We start from the raw sequence: 27446 nt of genomic DNA on the forward strand, positions 1-27446 counted from the left end.
AGTTACATACAGAAATATATTTGATGCAGAAGATGACATTCGTTCTGACCTTGCAAAGACTGCCCTAGAATTCTTGGCCTGATGAAGCAGCGACAAGCTCAACCTTTGCAATGACGTTGGCTTTTTTTTCACAAACTTTTGTGATATTATATAGCAATGTAAGATTTAAATGTTCAAACTATTACCATTCGTCGTCATGCTTTTTAAATTGTCACATAATTGACAAGTAAAATAATGCAAGTCATGATGATACAATTTCATTTATTTGTCATTCAGGTTTTAGCAGAACAAAAAAAGTGTTTCGTGATTAAACATACAGATTTGGCTCTTCATATTATATGTAATAGGTAGAATTACGATTTTACAACCTTAGCAATAATAAAACATATCTTATCTAAATATATGGTTTAATGGAAACGTACAATAGACAAATTGTTGCATTTTAATATATAGACAAATGAAAACGAGATTTTATATATACCAACTTTAAGAATAATAAAAAAAAATTGTGTTAAGTCGGTTAAAGATATTGTTGTCTAAATTTTAATTATATTTAATATATCAATATCTATTCAATTCAAGATTTGTTGGAGAACAGGCGGGACAACCTCTCCTAGGCCTACACAAGAGACTATCCCCAGCGGTTGACATTTTATTGAAAAATTCAAATTTAGAAGGGTCTGAGACCTGTTTTTTTTTCACCGGTTTTCTATTGCTGATTCTGTTTTTGCATCTTTAAAAACATTGCCTCAAATAGTACGGATTACAACAATTTCGTGGTTAAGACAAAGTCCGCAGGTAGCATGTTCGTAATATATAAATACAGCTCCGGATTAACGTCAATGCGTCAACCAAGGGCCTTAACCTCCACAACTCAAAAAGTTATATTTTATTTCAACTAAATATATAGGAAATATCTCTTTTAAAAAAAGGAAAATAATATTAACTTTGCAAGAAATATATCTGCCATAAACGTCTGCTAGGGGACTTTACTTTTTTTTACAGCATATAGCACATGCTTTGAGCTGTAAGTAGTCTATTATTAAGTATTATTACGAATAAGCGGTAAAATTTGTATTTATTAAAACATTACAGAACATGTAGAGGCATTAACAAAAACCCTGTTCTGATACTTCTAGTCACGTGAATGAGGCCATGTATATATATATATACATACATACATCAGATGCGTGGAAAGGGGTGACATTATACATGGACGACATTATTCTGACACAGCACACACACACAATGAAATGAAATACAATTTGTTTATTTATAACAATCAGTTTTGGTACAAATGGTTTAAGTTGTGGAACAAAATGTCATTTACATATTTGTAAAAACTAATACTGTAAGTATATAACTAAACATATTTTTTAACAATATATATATATATATATATATATGCTCTCTTTTTTAGCGGCCCCCGTAAGGGGAAAAAGCCGCTATTAGGTTTGTGCAAAATGTCCGTCTGTCCGTCTGTCCGTCTGTCACACTCAGATCTCGAAAACTAGAAGAGATATGAAAAATATTATTTCATCATTAAATCCGGCTTGAAAAGTTTAGGTGCAACGGCTACTTTTGGTTTTCTAAAAGCAAACCGTTTAATTTATAAAATTAATTATGCAAGCGATTTTTTCATAAAAATACACCAATTCTAAAACAATTACGTAAATGTAAGGGAGGCAATGTTACAATATGCTAACAAAGATGGGCAATTTTTGTGTATTTTCAGTATCACTAAGTCAAATATATTTTTAAAATGTACAGGAAATGTTTACAACAAATACAAATAATAGTTAAAGACGTTTTTTCTGGTCAACTAGCTGCTAAAATTAAAAGAAAACATTTCTGTTTGTTTATAAAGGCTAATAATGCACTTTGTATGTAAATATCACGCACATTTTTTTAAATGGACTTTTTATGCAGCGATTTTCGAGCAGTAGCGTAACGTCGCAACATGATCAGGTGCTAAACCAATTCCTTAAACTTTTTTTAAAAATCAGATTTTATTTATTTTTTGTTTAGTGCCCCCATCCGAATAAAAGAAGCTTATTTTTGTGCGTTTTGTCTGTTGGTCGGTCTGTCCGTCACGATTAGATTTAAAAAACTAGAACTCTAAAAGCTATTGAAAATCTGATTTACCCTTTAATGTTCCTCCCATAACATCTCAATAGTTTTAAGTATCTAAAATTAATTGTTCCGGATTTTTTTGTGCAAAACTAATCAACGCCAACAAATGTTTGTTTGCTCTTCTAACTTATATTAAATTCAATTTCCATGCTTAAACGTTGCAAAAACACATTATCAATAATATGTTGTTCCGTTTTTTATGTAAATAGCATATTAATGCTAAATCATAATCTCTATACTGACTTATATTTCATTAAGTGTAAAAATGTTCCGGATATTGTTTTATAAAACATGAATTATGCCTAATGATTGTTTGAAATCGCATAAGGCTTTTAAAAAAAGTAATTTACTAGAATTGATTACTGAAAATTACTTTTTAGACATTTAATTTTCTTGTAAAACATAACATAGAAGTTTTGTAATCGATAAAGAAAGTTCCGGATTTTGTTTCTTACAAATCGTCGCCAGAAATTTCCGAATTTATTTAAAAATCTACTAACGCCAAATAATTACAGTACATTTAACTTTCTACCTAAAACATTAAAAAATCTAATTATCGTTAATATTATGTTCCGATTTTTAAGGGAAACAGAATCCTAACACCAAAGTAAGGTATGAAAATCTCTCCACGTGGCTGTAGTACATCTAATTTTTATACGAGACCATCCAAAAAATTTAATTAACGGTATTACATTTATCTGAAATTCTCTTTTTCTTTTACTATTTATACAAACATCCGGAACAATCTATTATATAAACTTTTCAATTGTGTTCATACCTAAAAATTATTGCGATGTTTTGAAACGTAAAATAAAGGTTAATCAATTTTTAATAACTTTTGGTTGTTTTTTTTTTTATATCAAGATGACGGACAGACCGACTGACAGACAAAACGCAAAAACAATGCGGCTTTGATCCTTTTTAAATAAATTCTATTAGAACTCAGTGCACCAATGTCTATGAACCCTCGTTAAATATCTCGTGTAAATAAAGACATTTTTTTTTATGGTACCGGTACTAGCCTATTGTGAGGTAATGGAATTTTTTTTCTTTGACGTCATATAAATGGACTCTTTAAATGTAATGCTAAAAGAACGCACTCGGTGCACCAATGTCTATGAACACTCGATAAAACGCTCGTAATGATTAAGGCGATTTTTATTCTAGCTAGGCCGTGTGACGTAGTGTTTTTTTTCCTTTGACGTCATATGGAATGAATTCTTTAAATGAAATGCTTAAAGAACGCACTCGGTGCACCAAAGTCTATGAACACTCGATAAATGGCTCTTATAGATGAAGGCGATTTTTAATCTAGCTAGGCCGTGTGACGTAGTGTTTTTTTTTCCCTCTGACGTTATATGGAATAAATTCTTCAAACGAAATGAAAAAAGAACTCGGCATAGTAATGTTTATTAAGCCTCGTTATGTGACTCGCGTTTAAAAAAGGAATGATATCTAGATTTAGATCTAATCTAGATTTTTTAAACTAGATCTACATTTTTATTACAGTATATCTAGATCTGGATTTATATTCTAATTAAAATTATTTTAGAGTCTAGATCTAGTATTTCTAGATCTAGTTTAGACTAAAATAGACTAGATTAAGATGTAGAATTTCAATTTATAAACTTAAAGTGTAAAAAAAAAGTGTAGATTTTCATTTCCAAACGTTTTGATCAATATTGTAATGTTTTAATATACTAAAACTAATCTACTATTTTTTATTAAATTTAAATTTAAATTTACGACAAATGAATCTTTGAAACATTATTACTTTTGACCATCGGATGGCTGCCTGGTCGTGCGGTTTGCGCGCTGTACTGTCGTTCAGATTTATGGATGGCCCAGGGTTCAAACCCTGCCCGCTCCCATCCCCCGTCGTCCTGCGGGAGGTTTGGACTAGGAAGTAATTATCTTCAACTCTGAATTAACATCCGAAACGTGTAAAACATTTTACATCAAAATTAAATCACCTCTTGAATATTATTTGCGAATATGCAGATCCGACAGGGATCCGACTTCGACGGGGGCCGCCTCTGAGTTTGTGTAACACAAACTCTCTTTGTAATCTTGTTGTGTGTCTTACTGTCTCTCTCTCTCCCTCTTTGAGTAGAGATAGAGGGAGTTTATTTCAATATTCACTAGATAAAGAGATTTGAGCATTAAAACAAATTAACATGTATATGTGTTAATATTCATTTTTTAAAACAATATAAAAGACTTAACACACTCATAGATATGTTTAGGAAATCATGTTATAGGGAGCTGTGTTAAAATAAAGATTTTCTTCTCTGCAGACATTTTATAACTCTCTGCCATTGTTAGTATTGGAAACAGCTATTATTGTTTTTCGTTAGTTTTTTTTTTTTCGTATAATAAATCCATATTGAAAATATAAGTATTTTTTTTTAATTTAGAATAAAAATTTGCGTAAAAATCTCATAATACTGGCGACCTTCCTTTTTCCTTTGATTACGTCGTATCTTTAAAAAGCAATCTCATGGATGATGGATGGCTGTCTCACCCTGCGGTATGAGCTTTGGACGTAAGTTCGATCGCAAACCCTAGAGCGGTAAGTCCTTGCGCCCAGTCGGTGGTTTGGATTAGTAAGTAATAGAAAGTGTGTGTCCTAACACTGCAAAGCTAAAATGTGTAAATCAAATGGTAAATCTTCAAAGTTAAACTAGAGTATTTCAATTATAGCTATCTTTTTTTTTTCTTTTTTTTTTTTTTTAAATATAAAAATATAAAAAAAATCCAGACCAACAAATATAAATATTAAAAAAAATATGCACAAAAAATATTTCTAAACACGGAATGCTAATTCTTAAAACGATTACAATAATTTGAATAAAATATAAATATCGTCTTGAAATAATCTTGTTCTTCGTGTTCTATCAATTTAAATACATGATGTTGCTACAGACATTCAAAGCAGTTAATATATAACTAGCATTTCAACAATGTCTTTTAATGCGGCTCATCTAATGATATTAATTTATAAAAACAAAAGACATTTGCTGCCGTTTTATGTATTGCTGTCCAATTAAGACATTGTAAGTCATAACCTATACTTCATTCTTTTATTATTAATTAATACTTTTATGAGCGATATTTATGATGTTTTCAATATAATGTTTGTCATTAAAAAAATGGATAGGACGCAACTCAAAACATAACTTCACCAACGAATTGTTGTATTAACAGGCTATAATAACAAAGTAGCAAGACAAAATTAAAAAAAAATCAATTAATATTAATAAAATATTGACACTAAATTAATTTAAAAGTGTGCCTCTATTGCTTTTTTTCTTAGTAAAGTCTTTAAGAAATGTTTAATAGTTAATGCCTTTGTTTATTGCAGATACAATAGCTATAGTTGTAAATTAATGAATCGCTATTGGTGAATTACTGACCTAGGGTAGGTTTTGATCAGTTTGAGTTTAGAAAAGCTTCTTTCACCAGATGCGACAGTCACTACATCTTTATAAGACTATGACTAGAGCCATGACTGATAGTGATATGCTAAGGACAAATTTGGAGCAGTCTGATGCCTGGTTGTTTGAATAGATAGCTTGTGAGACTGTATCAATAGGCCTACTAGTTATGAATCACCGGATGTAGGAGTGAACAACAGAATGTGATGTCAGTCAGTAAGGAAAAAGTTAGAAGTTAGTCGAGTAGTCTAGTAGAAACAAGTCAATGTAGTAGCCATGTATTAGTCGACAAACAGAAAATTTGGTCAAATATTGCAGTCAGTCAACTAAACAGTCAGTTGAGATAATGAAGCCTAAAAGAGAAATAATGTGTAATATTGTATCGAAATAAAATTGTGTACTTCAAGATATGGAATAAAAATGTACGTATCGTCGATTGTATTTTATTCATTACATTATGGATTCTCATTGCACCAATGGTAAAATGTATAAAAGTGTAAATGTAAAGTTTTGTTTGTAAAGAGTTCAGATCATACATGTCACTTTGTTACATATGAGAAAGTACTTTCTGTAATTATGATTGTTCAGTCTTCAGACTGTAATACTCTACAAATACTATGACTACAATCATCTTACCAATAAGTCAACATGTCAATAATTATTTGACTAGATGTAATGTATTGATATTACTATTAATGGGAGATGTTATGTCTATAAATACTATAAGTTGTTACCCTTAGCAGTACTACAATAACAATGTTGATAAAACTTTTATAAGAGCAAATAGAAACCGTTTACCAAAATAGAAAAAGAAGCAAAAACTATTCGAATGAATAAATGATAATTTAAAAAAATACATTTATAACTTCATTAGGTTTTCCTTTCATTTATTAAAAATGTCAGAAGCTACCACTAGTCAAAGTCTATCAATTAAAAAAAGGTATACAGTTATTTTCTAATACAACGATTCTCTCCAATCTTTGGTTTTGTTGTATGTCTGTGTGTTCCATTTTATAAGCTTTTATGCTTGTATTTGATAACTATTGTTAATAAGTTAAATATATCGAAATGCAAAAAAAAAGGCATTTCTATATGTATCTTAAAGTTTTGATATTAAATTAATGTAACCTCAGCCAGAATGGAAGTTTAGATCTAGTTATAAAAAATAATATTTATAATATTTCATAAATTTACTCAGCATTCGTAGATAGTTAAACCTGTATTATTTTAAAAACAGACTTTTTTTCTATTCTTTTTTATTGCTGCACCGTCTGTGACCTTCGTATCCTGGAGATAAAAAAAAGTCGGAAACGATGGTTAGAAAACTTTATTTATTACGGATAACTAAAAAAAAATATCTATGAAACCGTTAATAAAATATGCATTTTAAAGGTATAGGTGAGTTTTGTTGTAACTTCTTATTGTAACACAAAATACAATTTAGAGTAAGTATTAAGGGTTCACTCCATGCTAGTATATTTAGAGTAAGTATTAAGGGTTCACTCCATGCTAGTATATTTAGAGTAAGTATTAGGGGTTCACTCCATTCTACTATATTTAGAGTAAGTATTAGGGGTTCACTCAATGCTACTATATTTAGAGAAAGTATTAGGGGCTCACTCCATGCTAGTATATTTAGAGAAAGTATTAGGGGTTCACTCCATGCTAGTATATTTAGAGTAAGTATTAGGGGTTCACTCCATGCTAGTTAAAGAGCGGTGTAAAAATAACTAGGCAAATAAAAAATCAATTTAATAATAAAGTTTATTGACTAAGGAGTTCGATTGTAACTTGTAAGAAATGTTGATGTCATCATTGATCTTTAAATTAAGCGTGACTGTAACTGTAAATATGTATTTAAAGATAGGCTTATCTCTAAATCTACTTATTTTATTTTATTAAATGTGTATATACTTTGATCTTCTTGATACATCTAATAAATGCGTGTTGTTGTTGCTGTCGTTTTTTTTTATTTATAAACAACGTGTATCTAAAATCGTAAGAAAAGTTTCAAAAAATCAATTCCATTTGTTTATGTAATTGCTAACATAACTGTATTGTTGTTATGAAAATTTTATTCTGTATCGGTTGTCGTTCTTATGTTTACATGTGCTTGTAACTCGTCTGTGAGAATGTGTTCACGAAAGGTGTACTGTGTAGTCATTCAGTCTATTAAAGCCATACTATACAGACATGGTTCTCGACTCTCTTATCTTTATGTTCATAACAATTGTTATAAATTGCAAAGCTTCCAATCCGTCGACCTACAAGACTATTAAAAATATTTTTGTCTATACAATTAATAATAATCTATATTTCAATAATGACATTTATCTTACAATTTTGGCATTACACCAAAATATACATTCACACAAGACTTACTAAAACTTTACATGTAAAATGCTTATATCAGGTAGATATAGTTGATTTGTGTTTATAACTAGTTTGCCAGAGGAACAAAACGGTTTTATGTCTATTTATCCTTGTTACAGGTTTCTTGTTTGTCTTTTGTGATGATAAAATCACCAAATCCTGACCCAATAGATGGATTTTTTTTATTTCTAAAAGGGTGCTTCGTTTACAAGTTATTTATTTGGATTCGATCACACACACACACACACACACACACACATCTACATACATGTTCTATAATCGTATAATTGTAAGAAAAACACCTACCTGAGATTTTGAAACTCAAGTGGATTTATTTTTTCATCTGCTTTGTAAGAATCCCTGAAATAAAGGATGTCGAAAAAAATACCGGCATAAGAATTATTTTTATTTATTAGGCTACAAACAGAAGTAATGGGTACTAATGGATTTAGTTAAATTGAAGCTTAGAATTATTTTTAATACCTTTGAGATTAATTTTCTACTTTAAAAAAGTAAAAAAAAACAATCCTTGTGATTTTTTTTGGTTTCATAGTTTCCCTTTCAGATCTTGCGATCTATGAGGCAGATGATGTTAAGTTTATCTGTTTCTATTGCCAACAAGCAGGGTGTTATGTGGCTAGCGCAACGACTAACTACCTTTACTTAAGCTAGGTACCCATTAAAGTTGGGTGGACTCAGGAGTGCCCTAAAAATCCCGAAATTCAAAATCCCAGTCTTCACCGAGATTCAAACCCAGGATCCCAGGTTCGGAAGCCAAGCGCTTAACCACTCAGCCAGAGCGCCCCCTATTATTATTATTATTTGTTGTATAAATATTCTGAACTTACATCAGTAATGGAAAGGTAAAAATAAAAGAAAAATTTAGATGACTATTTTACCGATCTATGTATAGTTGCAACAGAAGTATATAAACATGTACTAAAATGGTACATCCTATTACATTTCTACTAAGCTATAGTAGACTATTAGAGTTATCAGGAGCAGTCATATCTTTTTAGAGAATAAATGTTACTTAAGTAAATTCTATAGCCCCATTGGGATTGATAAAAGTGTAATAAACAATAAACTTGGCCGAAGGTAAACAAAGAATTGTGCACTGCTCTTGATATCTTTGAGCTAAGTATATATAGTCATTATTATTTTTTTTAATCTAAATTAAAATGTGAATACTTCAACTATCATAATATAATTAATTGAATATTTCATCTTATTTCAACTTACTTCAACAAAATCTGTTTGTTTCTTGTATGTTTTACAGAATATGAAAGTTTTCTGTAATGTACAAACAAGAAAGAAGGCAACAAAATAATTGCAATATGTAAAAGCATTAAGCATCAACATTATTTGTTTTAAATCTAAAAGAAAACTAGTACCATTAAAAAAGATTAAACTATTTTTCTATAAATCTACCTTTCCTCTAATTCAGTATTTTTGGACTGCATTTTTGGTGTGCTGGGGAAAAAATTCAGAAAAAATTGGTTGTTTATTCAAGTTGAGTTTGAGTTTTGAGTTTTTGGCACATCGGAACAATTTAGGCCATGTCGTGCCGGGGTGTGCCCGTAATCGTTCAAGGATTACTCTCCTTTACAAGAGCTAAATTCCATACAGTTAAATTATTAAAAACAAGGTCTATTCACGGTTAAAATAGTAAAGGTAGTAAAAATGGAATAATGACTAAAAATCTTATGTAAATATTATAGGGTCAAAATTTCACAAATGAGATCTTCGTAGTTAACCCCACCTCCCGGACAAAGCCTAGTATCTTCCCTGGGTCGACATTGTTTATTCAAGTATTCAACACTGGGCTGTTTATTCGAGTAACATAAAATACATATTGTTACGAATATCACTATCCAGGCTCTCTGCAAACTGCACCATACAACACCAAGAACTTGACAACTCAGGGCTCCAAAGTAACATAACACTTTAATAGTTGAATAAATAACAGCCAATACTGTACAATTGGCAACACGTACAATGTACAAATATCTCTCCGATAACACCGTACCATCGTAACAACTCTTGCACTGGCCTCTCCGTCTCGTTCCGGGCTTGCACTGGGTTCAACAGTTCAGGACTGACTTCACACACTGGGTTCGTTGTGTCGGACTCGATCACAGACCAAGATCAAGACGCCGTTCGTCTCAACTGTACTTGACAGTACTCCGCACTGAACCGTCGTAATGCTCCGTACAGAACCACACCGCTGAACTGTGCTGTAGTCGACCGGACTGTAGTGAACCGGGCTCTGAACCCCTGCCGTGAACCTCCTTTCTGAACCGTCTTGACTGCGACACCTCCGCTCTTTATATTGGGTCCCTGCTGGCCTTCTAGAACCGGACAGAACGTCGCTCGACCATTCTGGGTGTCAGATGACTACAACCCTCGTGACGCTCCTGAGCTCTGTTCACGACGTCGATTCTTCCCGAACCATCATGTTGACACTCGTCTCGACCGACCGTCGTAACTTGTCACGGTTGACCGCTCGTCTAGCGCTGGCCTGGAGCGATTTGCGTCGGCTGACTACACTCACGTTTGAGCCATTTTTTAAATAACCTTCTAGTGTCCATGATTTATCACTCTTAAGCTCTTGAAGAATTTGCAAAACGTGTAATTGGTGGTTTAAGGTTTATTGGGAAAAGATGGCTACGTTTGAAATTACGATAAGAATGTTTGTTAGTAAAATGTTTGACATGTTTCAGATGTTCCTTCAGAGTTGAACATATATTTCTTCCTAGTCCAATCCTCTCGCAGGACGACGGAGGATGTGTGTGGGCAGTCCGATCGACAGTCCAGCGCGCAAACCGCACTACCAGGCAGCCATGTTTTATTATCATGTATAGATATGTATGTTAGAGTCAAAGTGAAGTTTGGAAATCGAGCTATTTTAATTTTAGACAATTTATACTTGTGAAAGCATTAAAAAGTCTGCAAAAGGTTTTATATTTATAATTAATGTTTAGAAAAGTAATACTATTTATTCAATTTTATTTGAAGATAATACTTACAAATAATCGGGATATATTACATTAAATTTCTTTTGTCTTCTTGCAATTGATCCAGAAATAGGTAGTGTTCTGCAATATATGAAAAATAAATAAATCATATAACAGTTACAATTAAAATAAATAGCAATGTGGCATTTAACTAGCTATTCTTATTCAATAAATTTACAGCAACTGTCAAATATCAAGGAAAATCCTTAAAGCCATTTTCAAGAACAGTGTCCACCCAGTTTCCAGTTCCAATGAATTGGCAGGCTGAAAACAGGAATTGTATTCAGTTACTAGGTGTTTCGTAGAAATACGAAAACTATGCAAGTTTTGAATAAAAAAAAAGTTATTATACAATGTCTACAAATGCAAGTTAAGCTCCAATGATAATAAGTGATATTAAAATGTACACACAAGGACAGTTTGAATAGTGCAAACGGAAGGAAGTACAATCTTGTTCTTTTTGATGTATTGACTTTAAGAACCTTATAGTGTCAACTTTGCGATTAAAATCGTTTTGTTAAATATAACCGATGCATTTCGACAGAGAAAATAGCGTTTATTTTTATACCTTGTAATCTAAATAGAGTACATTTTTTTTTATTGCAATGATAGTAGGTTGGAGAATTAAAGCAGAATAGTGTGAATAGAGCTTTTAACTTTTTGGATACTATTATAATTCAATTAATACGACTTTGTTGGGTTTTTTTAATAGTATTTTTAAAATTATTTCTTACAACATTTCGGCATCATTGTCTTCAGAGAATTCCTTTGGTTTGATTCTTCTTCTTCGTCTGGGCGAAGGACTTTTTCTGCAATGTATAATGAAAAGAAAAAGATAAAATAATTATATACAATTGCTATAAAAAAAAAAGAAAATACTACAGGGAAATTATCAAAGATATGGCAATGTCTGAGATTTTAGTATTGAGACAAAACATAAAAAGCAGACATGAATTCTGGTCATATTTATTTTAATATTGATAAAATCACAGCAAAAAACTAATATATTAGATTATCTAAAACAGTAAAGAGTTAATATAGTCAGGACATACGTACATGATGCTTTTATATTTATATTGACTCTAAGTGGCGTAAGTGATGCCAGCATGCATTGATATTCACATATTCTAATTTGTTTTGGAATTTATATTGAGATTTCCTGACCAGCAACACATTTTCATTGAGATTTGTGACTGTTTAATGTTACAGTAAAAGATATTTGTCTATCAATATCATGTCTGAGTTATCATCTTTGTTACTTTTTGTACTACTAAGATTTGAGTTATATACTGCTTACACCAGTGTTTCCCAATCTGTGTTCTGCGGAACCCGGGTGTTCCGCGAGGCATGAATATGTTTTCTACGAACAACTGGGATAGTAGTAGGCCACAACGAGAATTAATCTCTCTACAAAAATAAGCAAAGTGTTCCGCTAAATACTCAGAATGTGCGAAGTGTTCCGTTGAGGAATTAATTGGGAAACACTGGCTTGCACAAAGTTTAAGTCTACAAATTTGCATATGCATAACAATTTAAAGTGTAAGAATTATCATACGGTTGTAGCCTTTAACTTTGAATGTATATAATTATATTTCATCATGGGAATAGTGTTTAAAAGTAACAATATTTTAGTTACGTAAGACTGCGACAGCTTTTTTCCTGTAGTAACTTAAAGTGAGTCTCGATCGACCTTCACAAACAATACTCGCATGAGAAAACTATACCGACTCTTTACTATTCTGCTGTAATTTTATCTACTTTTCTCTTATTCATGTCTGATTTTTATGTTAAAATTGCGTATTCAGGATTTTTTTTTTCCTAATCGACATAGTTGTCCTTAACTATTTTGATTGCAGCTCACACTAAATGATAAAGTCATAATAAATTGTGTGGTTTTTAAATTTAAATATGTGTGTCACAAAATCGTGAGTTACGTAGAGTTATGTTTTTCTAATACCGATCAGTTCATGTTACTTTTTGTAGAGAAGAAAAAAAATAAACCGCGTTCCACGATACATGTGTGGACAGTGTTAGAGTTAGTGCAGACAGCTGAGTTCAAGTCATCTAGAAGTGAATTATTAATTATACTGCTCTTAATTGATGTTTTAATTTTGCACATTAAACTTAAGATTTGGATCTTCTAAAGCAAAAAATCTTCATTTTTAGCTTCATTTTTAGATTACATTCTTGTTTTTCCCGAATACCAATTTTATTTTTGTAGATAACAAACCTTTTAAAATTATAGACTTTTCCAGATTATTTTTTTCTGTGGATAATCTACTTAAGGGGATGAACTTCTTTTATGAATTATTACATTACCTGCTTTTTTATATCACTAGATGCTGTAAATAACCTACATTTGTATTGGAACATTATAAGGTTTTGTTAGATCTATACATTTTCTATACTAAAATTCTTTCTCAGGTTACGAGGATTGGGGGAGGTAAAAATGCTCCATTGTTTTTTAATCGAACATTCCTTAGTATTTAAAATAGCAAAAATCGGTCTATAAGTCATATAAAGGAGATTTTGTCATTTTAAAATAGAAGTGTAATGTTTTACTTGTTCACATTCAATTGAACTTTAATTCCATTGATGTTTTTTTTAGTGCTGGATAGAGCTTTACTTTTTTTTTAATGCGTAATGGTCAAAACCTGAGACTTTTTGAATCGTATTCTAAAACGTTTTCTCTATTTAGATCTATTTTAAAGTATGGCCCATGAGGGCGAGCATCCAGAGTATATTAGTTCTAACTACTGTATCAATGTAAAACACATTCTCATTGGCTGAGGCGAAATAACAAAAACAAAAAAAAAACAGTTAATACCAGTATTACATTTATTGACTCGGAGTAATGAAGTTTTAGCCTCGAGTTATGACTTAAGTCTTACGACTTATCGGTGAATATAGACCTATATATTTTTTAAAATAAAGTAGTCTTTAGATAATTTATAACTTACTATAATTCTATATATTACAATTTATTCAAACATTTAATAACGAACAAGTGGTTGTTATTAGCTGAAAAAAATTACAGAAAATTAATCGGCTAAAAGACTTGAAATGTGGCGTTTTGTAACAAAAGGCTAACTGACAATTAAAAAAAAAAATGTAGTGCTGAAGTTTCATACAGTAGTAAATATGTAACAGTAATTTTATTTTCCAAATTCTTTATACGTATATGTATATGTATAATTTGTATATTTATTAAAGCTTTATCCATTACAGATCAAATTTCTAATTAGTTGTAATTTTGATACGGTTAAAATTTTTTATCTAATTTTTTTTAACAAGCCAGATATTACCCGAGGACCGCGGGTCTTAATTTGCGTATCACTGATATAGTCAATGATATAGTGTATCAGAAACAATTAAACAAAATATAATTTTAGAAAGTAGAAAACTATCTTTGCGAAGAATTAGACTTGAATTAGATGTAGTAGATCGAGGGGTTCGAGAAATTTTAAGTTCTGCGAATGCGTAACTTTTCTGTCTTGTCTAATGAAAAAAGCGCGCAAAGAATGGGATATAAAGTAGCCTACGCCAGGACGTTTGATATAAGGAACACAAATTGGAAGGTTAATTTTTATTTGTTTCATTTGTCAAAGTAAACAAAAATTCTTTGCAAGGTGTAGTTCTTAAAATTAGATTTAGATCCTTTCGATCTTTTTTTATGTAAACATGGCAATATGACCTAGATCCATAAAATAACAATACGTTCATAGAGTTGGGCAACTTTTTTAAAGGGTCTTAAGCTAGTTTTAGAGCTACTTTACATACGTTACTGTTCAAGCTTGTACCCAAGGACTTTTGATGTCACTTTTTATCAAGACTGGTCAAACGTTTGGATTTCTATTCGTGACATACATACATACATACATACATACATACATACATACAAACATACATACATACATACATACTGTCACGGATGAATGTGTGTATTAATGTATAATCTATTTTTACAATCTGCGCGAATGACCGGAAGTGTGTTTGATTGTTAGACAGAGACCAGCGTGTGTGATATGCAGTAAAGCTGATTAAAGTTTATGTGTTTGATCTAGTGGTTTCATTGTTTTATTTCATTAACTAGAACTGAACCAGGGACACCTAGACGTATCGAGACCTAAGGTAGATTCTATCGAGTTATAAGTAGATAGAGTTATACATGGGCGTAGCCAGGATTTTTTTCGGGGGGGGGGGGGGTTGGGGGGATTTTCTTCTTCCCCCCCCCCCACGCGGTCCCCCCTCCCCCCACGAAAAAAAAATATATATGTATGTTTGTGTATGTGTGTGTATAATCTTTATTACATTCTGACCCTTCATTCTTTAAGAAGACGTTTATAGGTTCATCCTGGAGTTAGTGGGAAAATTGTAGACTCCCCGCCATTGCCAGCGTAGCCCCGCTGCCAAGCACTATTTCTGATATTGAAAGCCGACAAAATGCATATTCTGAGGTTTCTACAGTGCATTTTCCTTCTATTAAAAAGTTTTATTTCAAAAACCTAATGTAATATTCTTACTGACTTAGACCCTCCCGCGCCGTTCGGCGCATTAGCCGTCAAGCTGTTTCCACAAAAATCTGTCACTGGTAATGTCTGAAGCCTCTTCCCACCTGCTCTGAGGACCTCCATGAATGTGTGGCGCCAAGTTGTACTAGGATGTCATCGCAACCCTTAGTATGCGTAATTCTATTAGTCGGAGAACATGTCCCGCAAACTTCATGCGACGCTCTGTCACAACCTTACCAAGGGGTCGACTCCCAGTTCGGCATAGCATTTTCTTGATTTACCGATCTCTATAACTGACTGCTAAAATCTGTCTAGCCATTTTTGTTGAGCCACATTTAGTATTTTTCACTTTCGGCAGATGACTATTCACTGCATTTTATTAATTGAGCCCCGCCACTGGTAGAAATGTGTAACCTCTCTTGAATACGCTCTTGGAATTAGTTTGCTTTAGATTTTACATCGAAAAGGGAAGTTTTATCGTCAAAATCATCTGTTGGGGGTTTTAAACTAAAAAATCTCCGGAGTTATTTTTTTTTAAATTCAAAACCCCATTTAGCTACGGTCATAGAATTTAGTAACTGTAGTTTGCTTTAGAATAATATTAAAGATAGATTTTTTCCACCTCAAAACGCTCTGTAGGGGGATTTTAAACTCAAAATCATCTGGAGGGGTTTTAAACTTTAAAAAAAGCCATCTGTAGGAGAGGGATTTAAACTCAAAACCCCTAATTGTCTTGGCTACGCTTAAATAATTTTAGTGTGTAATTTGCTTTTTTTATATTGAAGAGGTATTTTTTAGCATCAACTTAAAACCCTTTTGGCTACGCTCATAGATTTCTGAGTGTGTAATTTTCTTTTTTTATATTGAAGATTTTTTTAGCTTCAAACTCCACTGTAGGGGAGTTTAAATTCAAAACCCCTTTGAATACACTCATAACATGTTGAGTGTATAATTTGCTTTGTTTTTAATATTAAAGAGGTATTTTTTACCTTCAAACCCCGCTGAAGGGGGGTTTAAATTCAAAACTGAGTCAAAACCCATTTAGCTACGCTCATAACATTTTGAGTGCGTAATTCGCGTTTTTTTATACCGGGTATTGAAAAGGTATTTTTTAGCTTCAAATCCTGCTGAAGAGGGAGTGGGGGTTTACTCAAAATCCCTTTGGCTACGCACATAGAATTTTGAGTGAGTAATTTTCTTTTTTATATTGAAGAGGGGGTTTATCGTAAATTTAGGAGGGGGTTTAAAATCAAAATCTTCCTTAACTGTGCTTGTAAAATTTGGGGTGGGGGAAACGTTTGCATTTTTTTTTTATTTTATAAAAGAGGGGAATTTAACTTCGAAAACCCCTGGTAGGGGGGTTTTAAAGTTAAACCCCACTGGTAGGGGGTTTTAAAATCAAAAACCCCTGGTAGGGGGTTTTGAACTCAAAACCTCCTTTGCTGTGCTGGGGCAAGTGATAGTTTAGTATTAAAATCTCACCTAAAATTAAAAAAATAAGTCACTTAATTCAGTTCCCTCCCCCCGCAGGGGGGGGGATTTTATTTCGGGGGGGGGGGGGGGTTTGAACCCCAATAACCCACCCTGGCTACGCCCATGGAGTTATACAATAGGAAAGCTGTGACACATACATACATACATACATACATACATACATACATACATACATACATACATACATACATACATACGTACGTACGTATGTACGTACGTACATACATACATACATACATACATACATACATACATACATACATACATACATACATACATACATACATACATACATACATACATACACACATACACACATGCGCCTTACTTAGTGCTTTATATTATAGATATCTTTTTTTTTTCACTTTTCACTTTCCAAATCTATCTTTTTTTTTTTCCAGCTTTTATAAATGAAGACTTACGTCCTTTCAGCATTTTTCTCATCAAATTCTTTTTGTTTACTTCTGGTCATTCGACAAACTAAAGGCGTTTCCCTGAATTGTTGAAAGAAGTAAAAAAAATATGTATCAACACAGTTATGTGTGCACTATCTTAGAATGAATATAAACATGTTTTGTCCTTTGGAGAATAGGGTGAAATAACTTAGCGCCTTAGATCTAAATCCATGACTAGTGGGTGTCTTCAACGGAAAGAGCTGTAAAATATATTTCTTCAAAGCACATGAAGTATACTTTTTTTGCGAAAATTGCATAAAAAATGACTCGAGTAACGATTTTCATGACTAAGAGGTGAAATAAGAGTCACGTAAAATGCTATGACAAATTAGTCAAATGATACATATGAGATCGATAGACTGGACAGACACCAACTTAATTTTGTTTAATGACTTGTGCAATGATATCACTTGATATTAGTTAGCAACTTGTCTAGTTGGTAGTCGTTTACAGTTTAACACTTTTGTTCTTACAAAGATGTTTCCAAATAGCAAAGAATAGAGAAGATCGTTTAACCTAGTCCGACAAAGCCAGGAATAAAGATACAAATACAAGAAAATCAATGTCCCGCTCAGATTAAATAGAGTTAATCCTCACTAAAGTGTTATTATCTTATTGTACTTTGAAGCTTTTTAATTAATTTATTTATTGTCAGTTTTACTTAAAATATTTAAATTCAATCTATAAAAAAATAATATTTCTATTTATTTATCAATTAATACATAAATCCAAATTAGGTAAGAAAATTAAAAGACTGCATACCAACTAACAACCCGCCTATTGTCCACATAATGCTAGCTAATGACTCCAGAGTTGCTTTATTTTTTTTTAAATGTATCCCCAACTATTTTGACGGTTTCCTCTCTAGCGTTCAACTGGGTTTTAATTCAAGCACGTAATCCTAAAAGCTTTGAACTATTACCGAAATGATTAAAACTGAAAAGATTCACAGCGGAATGAACAAACAAATAAAGTACAAATATTTAAATCTATTGTCTAAAAACCAGGGGCAGACTGGCTACATGGGCATTCGGGCAAATGCCCAGTGGGCCGGTACCCAATCGGAATGGTAGGGCCACCGAAAGGGCCGTATGAATGCCAGAATATTTTTTTTTAATTTATAATATTGTTACGAATCTCACTATCCAGGCTCTCTGCAAACTGCACCATACACCACCAACTTAAAGAACTTGACAACTCAGGGATCCAAAGTAACGTAACACTTTAATAGTTGAATAAATAACAGCCAATACTGTACAATTGGCAACACGTACACTGTACAAATATCTCTCCGATAACACCGTTCCGTAGTATCAACTCTTGCACTGGCCTCTCCGTCTCGTTCCGGGCTTGCACTGGGTTCAACAGTTCAGGACTGACTTCACACACTAGGCTCGTTGTGTCGGACTCGATCGCAGACCAAGATCAAGACGCCAGCCGTCTCAACTGTACTTGACAGTACTCCGCACTGAACCGTCGTAATGCTCCGTACAGAACCACACCGCTGAACTGTGCTGTAGTCGACCGGACTGTAGTGAACCGGGCTCTGAACCCCTGCCGTGAACCGTCTTGACTGCGACACCTCCGCTCTTATATAGGGTCCCTACTGGCCTTCTCGAACCGGACAGAACGCCGCTCGACGTTTCTAGGTGGTCAGATGACTACAACTCTCGTGACGCTCCTGAGCTCTGTTCACGACGTCGATCCTTCCCGAACCGCCGTGTTGACACTCGTCTCGGCTGACAGTCGTAACTCGTCACGGTTGACCGCTCGTCTAGCGCTGGCCTGGGGCGATTTGCGTCGGCTGACTACACACACACCACTACCCCCATTTGTGCCTCCACCAGGTTTATAACAATATTCTCTTTAAGAGTAAAAAAAATTGAGCATTGTGTGATTTAAAAGAAACATCCTATATACTTTTAAGACTAATACTAATCTTAAGAATTACATATGCGTACATAGTGCTTCTGGTAGACGCCAATTCCATATACACACTAAACTTATCTAAACGTTAAACAAGAAACTGAAGCCTTTATTTCTAAATCCTAATAGAGATTGACGTTAGTGTAAATATATATTTGGATGGATCTATAAAGGGAACAAAAACAATCATTCAAGTCCTATAGATGACATGTCCAGTCTCATGCGAGTTCTTATTGTTTTGTTGGAGTTGTCGCATGTTGGAGGATCTTCAGATACCTTGAATGTGAATGTCAAGTACAGGTATATGTTAATGTATAAGGTAGTTGGAATTTGTTTACATTAAGAGATTCCCCATTTTAAGTGTTATACTTTATTCATTTAGTAATTGCATATGTTTCGTAGTTTCAAAATAATCTAATAAATTATTCATATAGCTAAGTACTTTCGATACATTATTAAACTTTTGAGGATATGTATAAATGGATGACCATCATATGGAATACAATTTGTGGGCCAGATCATATAGAAATGCCCGAGCCGATTTTGACACCCAGTCCGCCCCTGCTAGAAACTAGAGATATATTTATAAAATCTAGATCTAGATGAAACCAGTGTAGCATAATGAAACATGAATTACCGTCATAGCTTTGTACATCATTTAATAGTTTTATTACTAATAGCATTATAATTATTACATCTCTTATTACATCTCTACTATATATTTATAAGTTACCACTAAGTGACATACTACTAATTGATCACGAGAACTCTAAAAATATCGTTCGTATCCGCATCAAATTTCCTACACAGGTTCCTTTGACTTCCTGCATACTCTTCAAGAACTTTTTTTTTACAGAATCACAACCATGTGACTGCATTCTCGAAAAAACAGCAAACTTTCTTTCAAACCTTTGTATTTTATTTTTGGCATTTCTCAAAAAGACAAAAAAAAAATCACACAAATTTCGAATTAAATTTTTTTTTTATTGTTTCCCGAAGTCTACTTATATTAAAGCAGGGGTGTGTAAGATGTGGGATTGTGGTGTGTGTGTGTTTGTTTATTTTATTAGCTGAGTTGTGAACTGTTTTAGCAAGGGTTTTCAACAGGGTTAATAAGGTTTCCTGTGGTCAGTCTAGTCAGTTAGAGAGCAGACCTGGTCTGAGTAGGGTGTTGGTGATTTTTTTCGGTTATTATGTTTAGAGTAAGGAGATATTATTCTTTCTAGGTATATGTACTGAATATCTGGGGTAATGCTATGTTGTGTCATGATACCATTAAGTAATACACAATTAAATCTAGTCTAAGCGCCTTTGAATATTTAATTAGGGCAAATTAATACTTTTTAGTATTGTTAATTATGTATTCTATATTATATATTGTTATAACCTCGCGAAGGTGCGCACTATTAGTGACTAGACAAGGAAAGATGTTGACATTAGAAGAGAGAGAACGATTTCCGACCAAGTCTAGAGCCGAAATGAAATCAAGGTAGATGTCCTATGTGTTTGTCATGTCTCCATGTAAATAAACACCTATACCTCGTTGAGTTGCCTCCCTTCAGTTATTACAATATAAAACCCATTGTATGCTGTAAATAAGTATTAAGTTCTACTCCTTTGTTGAGTGTAATCTATAATAACCAATAATAACCAATAAGTAATATCGGAAAATTGACCACTGCGGTATCTCCTTCATGCTGAATATGAATAAAGAATCATACCCTTAGCCGTGGGTGTTAAACCCAAACCCACCTGCGCTTGTTATACTTTAAAATGACCAGCACCCTGTCAGTGTCGCTCTATACATTGGGTGTCATATCTATAAAACTTCTACGCTTTTAATGATCTACAGTTGGGTAATTAAAGGACACTTCTGAAAGAACTACCCTAAGTTCTTTACATATTCCTTACGTCATATCAAAAGATATGTCTCCATAGAGATAGGGAGAGGAGAGAGCAAGGAATGATCCTTTCTAACACTGTCAAAACAACTAAATCTTAATAGCTGTAGAAAGGTCAATCTAGATCTATTATCATTTCGCTACATTCCAATAAGGCCGAATAAAAGATAGCATTTAATAAAACCAAATCGATACTTGTTTTTGTGGAAAGGGGAACAAGTACGTGAACTAAATACTAACTTTTGGTTGTTGCGGTATGAGGGAGAAAACGGAAAAGCAAATGTGTTACTAAAATTAACGTCCACAAAATATCAAGTCAAAAGTCTAAGCGGAGAAATAACGTTGCGAGGGTAAAAAAAAATGGGGGGCTCTAGAGATCGAAAGAGAGAGAGAAAGAGAGAGAGAAAGAGAGAAAGAGCGAGAAAGAGAGAGAGACAGAGAAAGAGAGAGAGAGAAAGAGAGAGAGAAAGAGAGAGAGAAAGAGAAAGAGAGAGAAAGAGAAAGAGAGAGAGAAAGAGAAAGAGAGAGAGAAAGAGAGAGAGAAAGAGAGAGCGGACCATGAAATTTCATTATAACATATACACTAATTCCCAGGCTGCAAAGTATATTAGGTTGATCGTAAAAATATGGCCCGTTTATTAAAATAAAAAAAAAAGATGAAAAATAAAGACTATATAAAGCCTACTAACAAATCAACGGGCGTAGTCGGTGCGTACTGCTAGTAATCATATATTATTATATATATTTATATACTTACATTTTATATTCATTCCCTTTAATCCATTTCGTTTTCGTGCTCTTTGTATTTGAAGGAAGATAACTTTTGAAATGAAAACAAAAATGTCAATTCTTTGAGTTTAATAAAGTCAATGCTATTCCAACTCAGCTTATACTTCTGTTGACTTTGTTTTTTAACCCTAAATATAGAATTTTTTCGTGGGGACTTAAATGGATAGTAATGTGGGTGGCGGCACGTAATCACGTGACCCTAGGTGGAGATGCGGAACCAAATAACTATACTCGTACGAACGTTCTTTTTTTTTTTTAGAGAGCGGGATGGCGAAGTTTGTATTAATTTTGTACCTGAGCGCTGCTAAGCTATCCTCGTTAAGGCTACCTATGTTTCGCCCCATTGTTTTCCCTTCTTTTTCCAATAACCTAGGTATCTTAGTTTTACTATTATTAGATGTTACCTGTCATGTTTATTCATAATTGTTTTAGCACTAAAAGCTTCAAACTTCATTTATAGTATTAAATAATAAAAACATTTAATTTTAGAAATATATTTACAAAATGAAGAAAATTATTTTGTAAAGAAAAAAACAACAAAGAAAAATAATTGTTTTAGTAAATGTTTTTGTGTTGCAGTTGTGATGATCCGTCCGCTGAGCATTAACAATCGACTTTATCAAATTACGCAGAAATTATTTATTTTATTTTAGCCACATTAAGAGCCGTGAAAAGGTCTCCAGACTAGCTTCCTCAGATCTCCCCTTCTTTTAGAATACTGTAGCTAAACAAGTTTAACAGATAATTTACGAAAAAGTAAAAGGGAAAATTTTGAGTTGCAGCTAAATTACTATGACATTATAACATTTTAACATTTTTTATTACTAATAGTTGTTTTTTTCTGTAGCCTATATTATCACCTACCTTCTCTTTGTACTCTCTTTAATACCTTTAGTCTCTTTGTTTTGTGTATTTTGACGTGAAGAATTTGGTTTTCTGTAATGGAAACAATAATGCAATTTAATCACTTTGCATACACAATGCTTCTACTATTAAATGTATAAAGCTTTATTTGTTGCAGAGTTTATTCTTTAAACAAAAACTTACTTAGTGACTTCAGCTTCAGGAACAATGACATTTCTAAAATAACAAAAATAATTATATTATAGAAAATAATTAAACTTATAATCACAATTAGAATAAGAATTGAAAAAAAGCTTCCGAAAAAAAAACAAATAAGAATTAATTTGTCCTGCAAGGGACCTTTTTTCTGTGAGTTGAACACCACATGAAAAAAAATAACGCCATTTTTAATTTTAGTAGAATTTATACACACAAATTTAAAAACAAAATTCAGTATTTTAAAGAAAAAATTACAAAGAAGTGTGTTATTTTGTCCAGATTTTATAAAGTAATTTGCCTTTTTTTTTAATGCGTGATTCTATTAATAAATGTAAGAAAAAATAAATTAAAAATAATAACAATAAATTTACAGATTTGTATATGCTTTTAAGATTTGATATTACCTTTCCGTCCATTTTTCAGGTATATCTAATAAACACGCAGAACTAGATAGAAATAAACCACAAATTAGTATTAGAGCATCATAAATTAATTACATCATATTATTGTCAAAATCTGCGTCATTTGTATCTACAAATCATGGAAAGACTATGGAACATCTCATACAAATGAGATAAAAGCCTGGACATAGAAATGTTTGGAATATTTTCGCTCACACAGCAGTTTCCCTCTCTCCATGTAGTTGATGTCTCAAACGGAAAGGCTGCCACCCATACAATTAAGGATCATCAGAGTCGCAGTTCTGCAAAAGTGTAGTTTCGTGTTTCAGGCTACCTTAGAATCTCCAGCTCCTGATTTTTCCTCAAGTAGAGTCCCGAAAAATGTCCCATGTTTAGGTATAGCCGTAAGATAGCACAGAATTGGATGAAAAGTTTTTCTTCATAATATATTTCGACTAAGCTAAGAATTTATGCCAAATATATTCAGTATAAAGTCAAAGTATAACAGAAATTATTTCTGTCGTTAAGTTACATGTTAGCACAAAAGATTTGTTTCATGAATGTTTCGAAAACTTCTAATTATTTTCTTTTTATAAAAATGCCTTTTTGTATGTGCACACATTATTAATAAAATAATGGCATAGTAACATCCATATTTATAATTATTTGCTAATGAACATTTAAACTATTTTTTTCAGGAGTGGAGTAAAACATTTTCAGCAAACATCAGCTCCTTAACCTAGATAAGCCGCCGCTTTCTTTAAAGGTCAAGCCAGTATAAAAATTTTCGTTCTAATTTATTGTGAACATACTTTTCATCTGCCAGCGATATTAAAGGCTCTGGCAATGACAACAATAAAAAAAAAAGATGAATTATGTTTAATTTTAAACGCATTGTCGTTTCTTGAAAGCGAAAGGCCTAGATGCATAGTAATTAAAGTGCATGGAATCCTGTTTGGTAAGCTGACATGAATTTGTCGATTAGATGGGTAACGAATTCATCAAAAAAGCCTTGGTCCGATGAAAAAACATAAATTGAGGTCGCTTCTGTTCTCTGCTATATTCCTGTTGTTGTCACAAAGATAAAGAGCATATTTCTTTACATCAACTAAAATTCAAGTATAAATAGAACTTTGAATAAATACGCTTTGACATTCTTTTTAGAAATACTCTAAACATAAATTTTTCAGTCAATGGTGAGCTATGAACTGCATCTTTAATTGTTATAATCTGAACGTTATTGTTTATATTTTTGCAACTCACTCTGTATGTATAAAGTATGTACACAAAATATCTCCCACACCTAAATCTCCACACACAATATCAGATCAAATTGAAATTTTGAGCACATATATATGTCGAAACAAGTATTTAAAATATTTTAAGTCAACAATTTTTAGACATAGAAATTCCAAATTACCTGTTGTCTGGAGATAAACTGTTGGCTTGTGGAGGCGAAGATTGTGGTCTGTCGATTTTTAAAAAAGCATATATATAAATATGTATGTATACAGCACGATGACCAGCTTTACACGGAAACCAAGAGAAGTAATTAAAAACATTTTACGCTCATTTGATAGTGAAGAATTTCCCAAATTCTCTAAAAGCTGGGGATTTAAGCACATTTCGGTTTACCGGTGATATCCACGATGTAATGGTATGGTAGAAAGGGCCATACATACAGTAAAACAGCTTTTAATAAAGCTAGAACGTCGTGTCAAGACCCATATATGGCCCTCTTACACTCTCGAAATGCTTCATTCCCCGACGGACCTTCCCCTGCTCTGCTGCTCATGGGCCGCCGTCTGAGGACAAATCTTCAAAAAACTGAGGTCTATCTCAGACCTTAAATCCCAGACAAAAAGGAAATTGCTTGGAAAACAAGAAAAGTCATAAAAAATGATATAAATATAAAACAACGAGACGCGCCGAGCGACCACACATTCAGAAAGCAAAGAGTGGATGCAAAAGAAACCTGCAGTGGTCATCTTAGAATTGGAGATCCCCAAGTTCCTACTGGGTAAAAACACCGAATGGGGTAACATACCGACGTAATAGGAGAATGTTAAATGACACATGTTCAAGATCAAAGGCTAAGCCTGAATATTTTTTTAATGGAAATCCCAGAGACAGTCATTATTATGCAACCTGGACAGTCAGAGAAAGTGAGCGCTACATTAAACATGCAACAGGAAAAGACTACTACTATCAATCCGCCGACATTGGTAACTTGATATGACAGGTAAGTTCGTCCTGCAGTACGTTACCCTGATGCAAATATTTAGATAAATGTATATTATTATGCAATGTTGATAAAATTAATGTCTCAATTTGTATACCTAAACTCTTGGCTTTTATTACGTATTATATTGTTAGTATTGATAATATTATTACTAACATTCTGTTGTGTGTAACGTATATTCAGTTTACTAATTTATGTTTATAGTGAGACAGAGAAATATTTGTATTGTCGATTAATGTCTGAATGTTTTTAAGAAGGGAGATGTGACAGTGAGTGTGTTTGTTTCGAGTGACTAGTATTGTATTGTTTGGGACAGTAGTTGGACTAGTTGACCTTTATGGCTGAGTAAACAGCTAAAAAAGTGTGTAAGCCATCACTATGTGGAAATGGGTCAGTAAACAGGATGCTGGAGTGGACAGCATGTACTAAAGGATAAAAAATGTCAAACTAATAAAGTGATGTGTTTATTGTTTGTATATTCTTCTTAGTTGGTTTAAGATATCTATTACACTAGCAATGGAACTAAGATGCTACAGTAAGATCCTAGTTGTCACGTACAAAGATCGCATTGCGAATTAAGAGATTAGAAACAGTATCAATAAAGCAATTGGCACCAAGTTGGCCTTCAAACCATTGTCCAAAAACTCAAATTTTATGGCCACATTACAAGATCCTCAGGGCCAGGACTCACAAAGACCTTCCTTCAGAGTACAGTACCAGGATGAAGAAGAAGAGAAAGAGAGAACGATGGGAAGACATTATCAAAGAATAGACGGGCCTGTCTTTCAATGAATTTATATACAAGGCAAAGGACTGAGAGGAATGAAAAATGACGGTTGTATGGTATCTCAACGGTTAAACTGACTAAAGAATTTTTGAAGTTGAGGTGAAAATGTTTCTTAGTTAAAATAATTTTAAAACAAGTTTACAAAGACAGTTTGTGTGGATACACAAAACTCAAAATCGGCCCCCAAAGTAATCGACCTATAGTCTTCACCAGGATTCGAACACGGGACTTCTAGTTCATAGCGCTTTACCCCTCAGCCACAGCATCTCCATCCATTCATTTAGCGTGCACTTATATTTTTAAAAATAATAATTATTAACCCTATCCATACATTCAAAATTAATAACATGTTACATTGTAATAAAGAGAAACTAAAAAAAAAAAAGATTTATTCTTCTAACAAAATAAGATAGATTGGCAACGCGAAAAAAAAATTCTTGAACTTCTTTAAGCTTCAATTGTGTACAGATAGATTACAAGACTTTCACCTCGCAAATAAAAATTAATATAAATTAATATCTCTCTTGTCATTTGTCATACAAACTAGACATTGATCTAGCTAGATCTAGATCTAATTTTATATCTAAATCTAGATTCAAGATCTAAGTCTAAGCCTAGATCTAGAAATAGATCTAGAGTTAGATCTAAGTCTATATCTAAATCTAGACATAGAATCTTGATATAGAATCTCCTATATTTAGACTAGAACTCGTATTACAAATATAGATCTATGTAGATCTGGCCTCTATTTATTGTAATTTAGATTGTTGTCCAGTGTATAGCCTAATGAGGATGTGTGAAACTGCGCGGTATAAATGTATTTTTTTAAACTTACAATTGAATCAAAGTTCGAATTAAAATTCTTTTTAAAAACAACATTTGAATCAGTATTCTTTTCCATGAGTTAGTTAAAAAATG

The 27446-nt window shown here is 32.8% G+C and overlaps 1 protein-coding gene across 3 annotated transcripts in view; it reads right to left on the reverse strand.

Annotated features, from left to right (window-relative positions):
* Positions 1-563: 563 nt before the first annotated feature.
* The window catches only part of LOC106078192 (uncharacterized), a 58230-nt gene continuing 31347 nt past the window's right edge, over positions 564-27446 (reverse strand). For all 3 annotated transcript variants that reach the window (XM_056009611.1, XM_056009612.1, XM_056009610.1), the window contains 12 exons: positions 24920-24967; positions 23503-23544; positions 23084-23116; positions 22901-22972; positions 22005-22067; positions 17388-17459; positions 11695-11769; positions 10973-11041; positions 9375-9416; positions 9186-9236; positions 8250-8303; positions 564-6857 (listed from right to left, as the gene is read on the reverse strand). In XM_056009611.1, the coding sequence (XP_055865586.1) occupies positions 6827-6857; positions 8250-8303; positions 9186-9236; positions 9375-9416; positions 10973-11041; positions 11695-11769; positions 17388-17459; positions 22005-22067; positions 22901-22972; positions 23084-23116; positions 23503-23544; positions 24920-24967 (652 nt within the window). In that variant the 3' untranslated portion in view covers positions 564-6826. The remainder of the gene's footprint in view (positions 6858-8249; positions 8304-9185; positions 9237-9374; positions 9417-10972; positions 11042-11694; positions 11770-17387; positions 17460-22004; positions 22068-22900; positions 22973-23083; positions 23117-23502; positions 23545-24919; positions 24968-27446) is intronic.

This window comes from Biomphalaria glabrata, chromosome 14 (assembly GCF_947242115.1).
Source record: "Biomphalaria glabrata chromosome 14, xgBioGlab47.1, whole genome shotgun sequence".
In the NCBI taxonomy this organism is placed as follows: domain Eukaryota; kingdom Metazoa; phylum Mollusca; class Gastropoda; family Planorbidae; genus Biomphalaria; species Biomphalaria glabrata.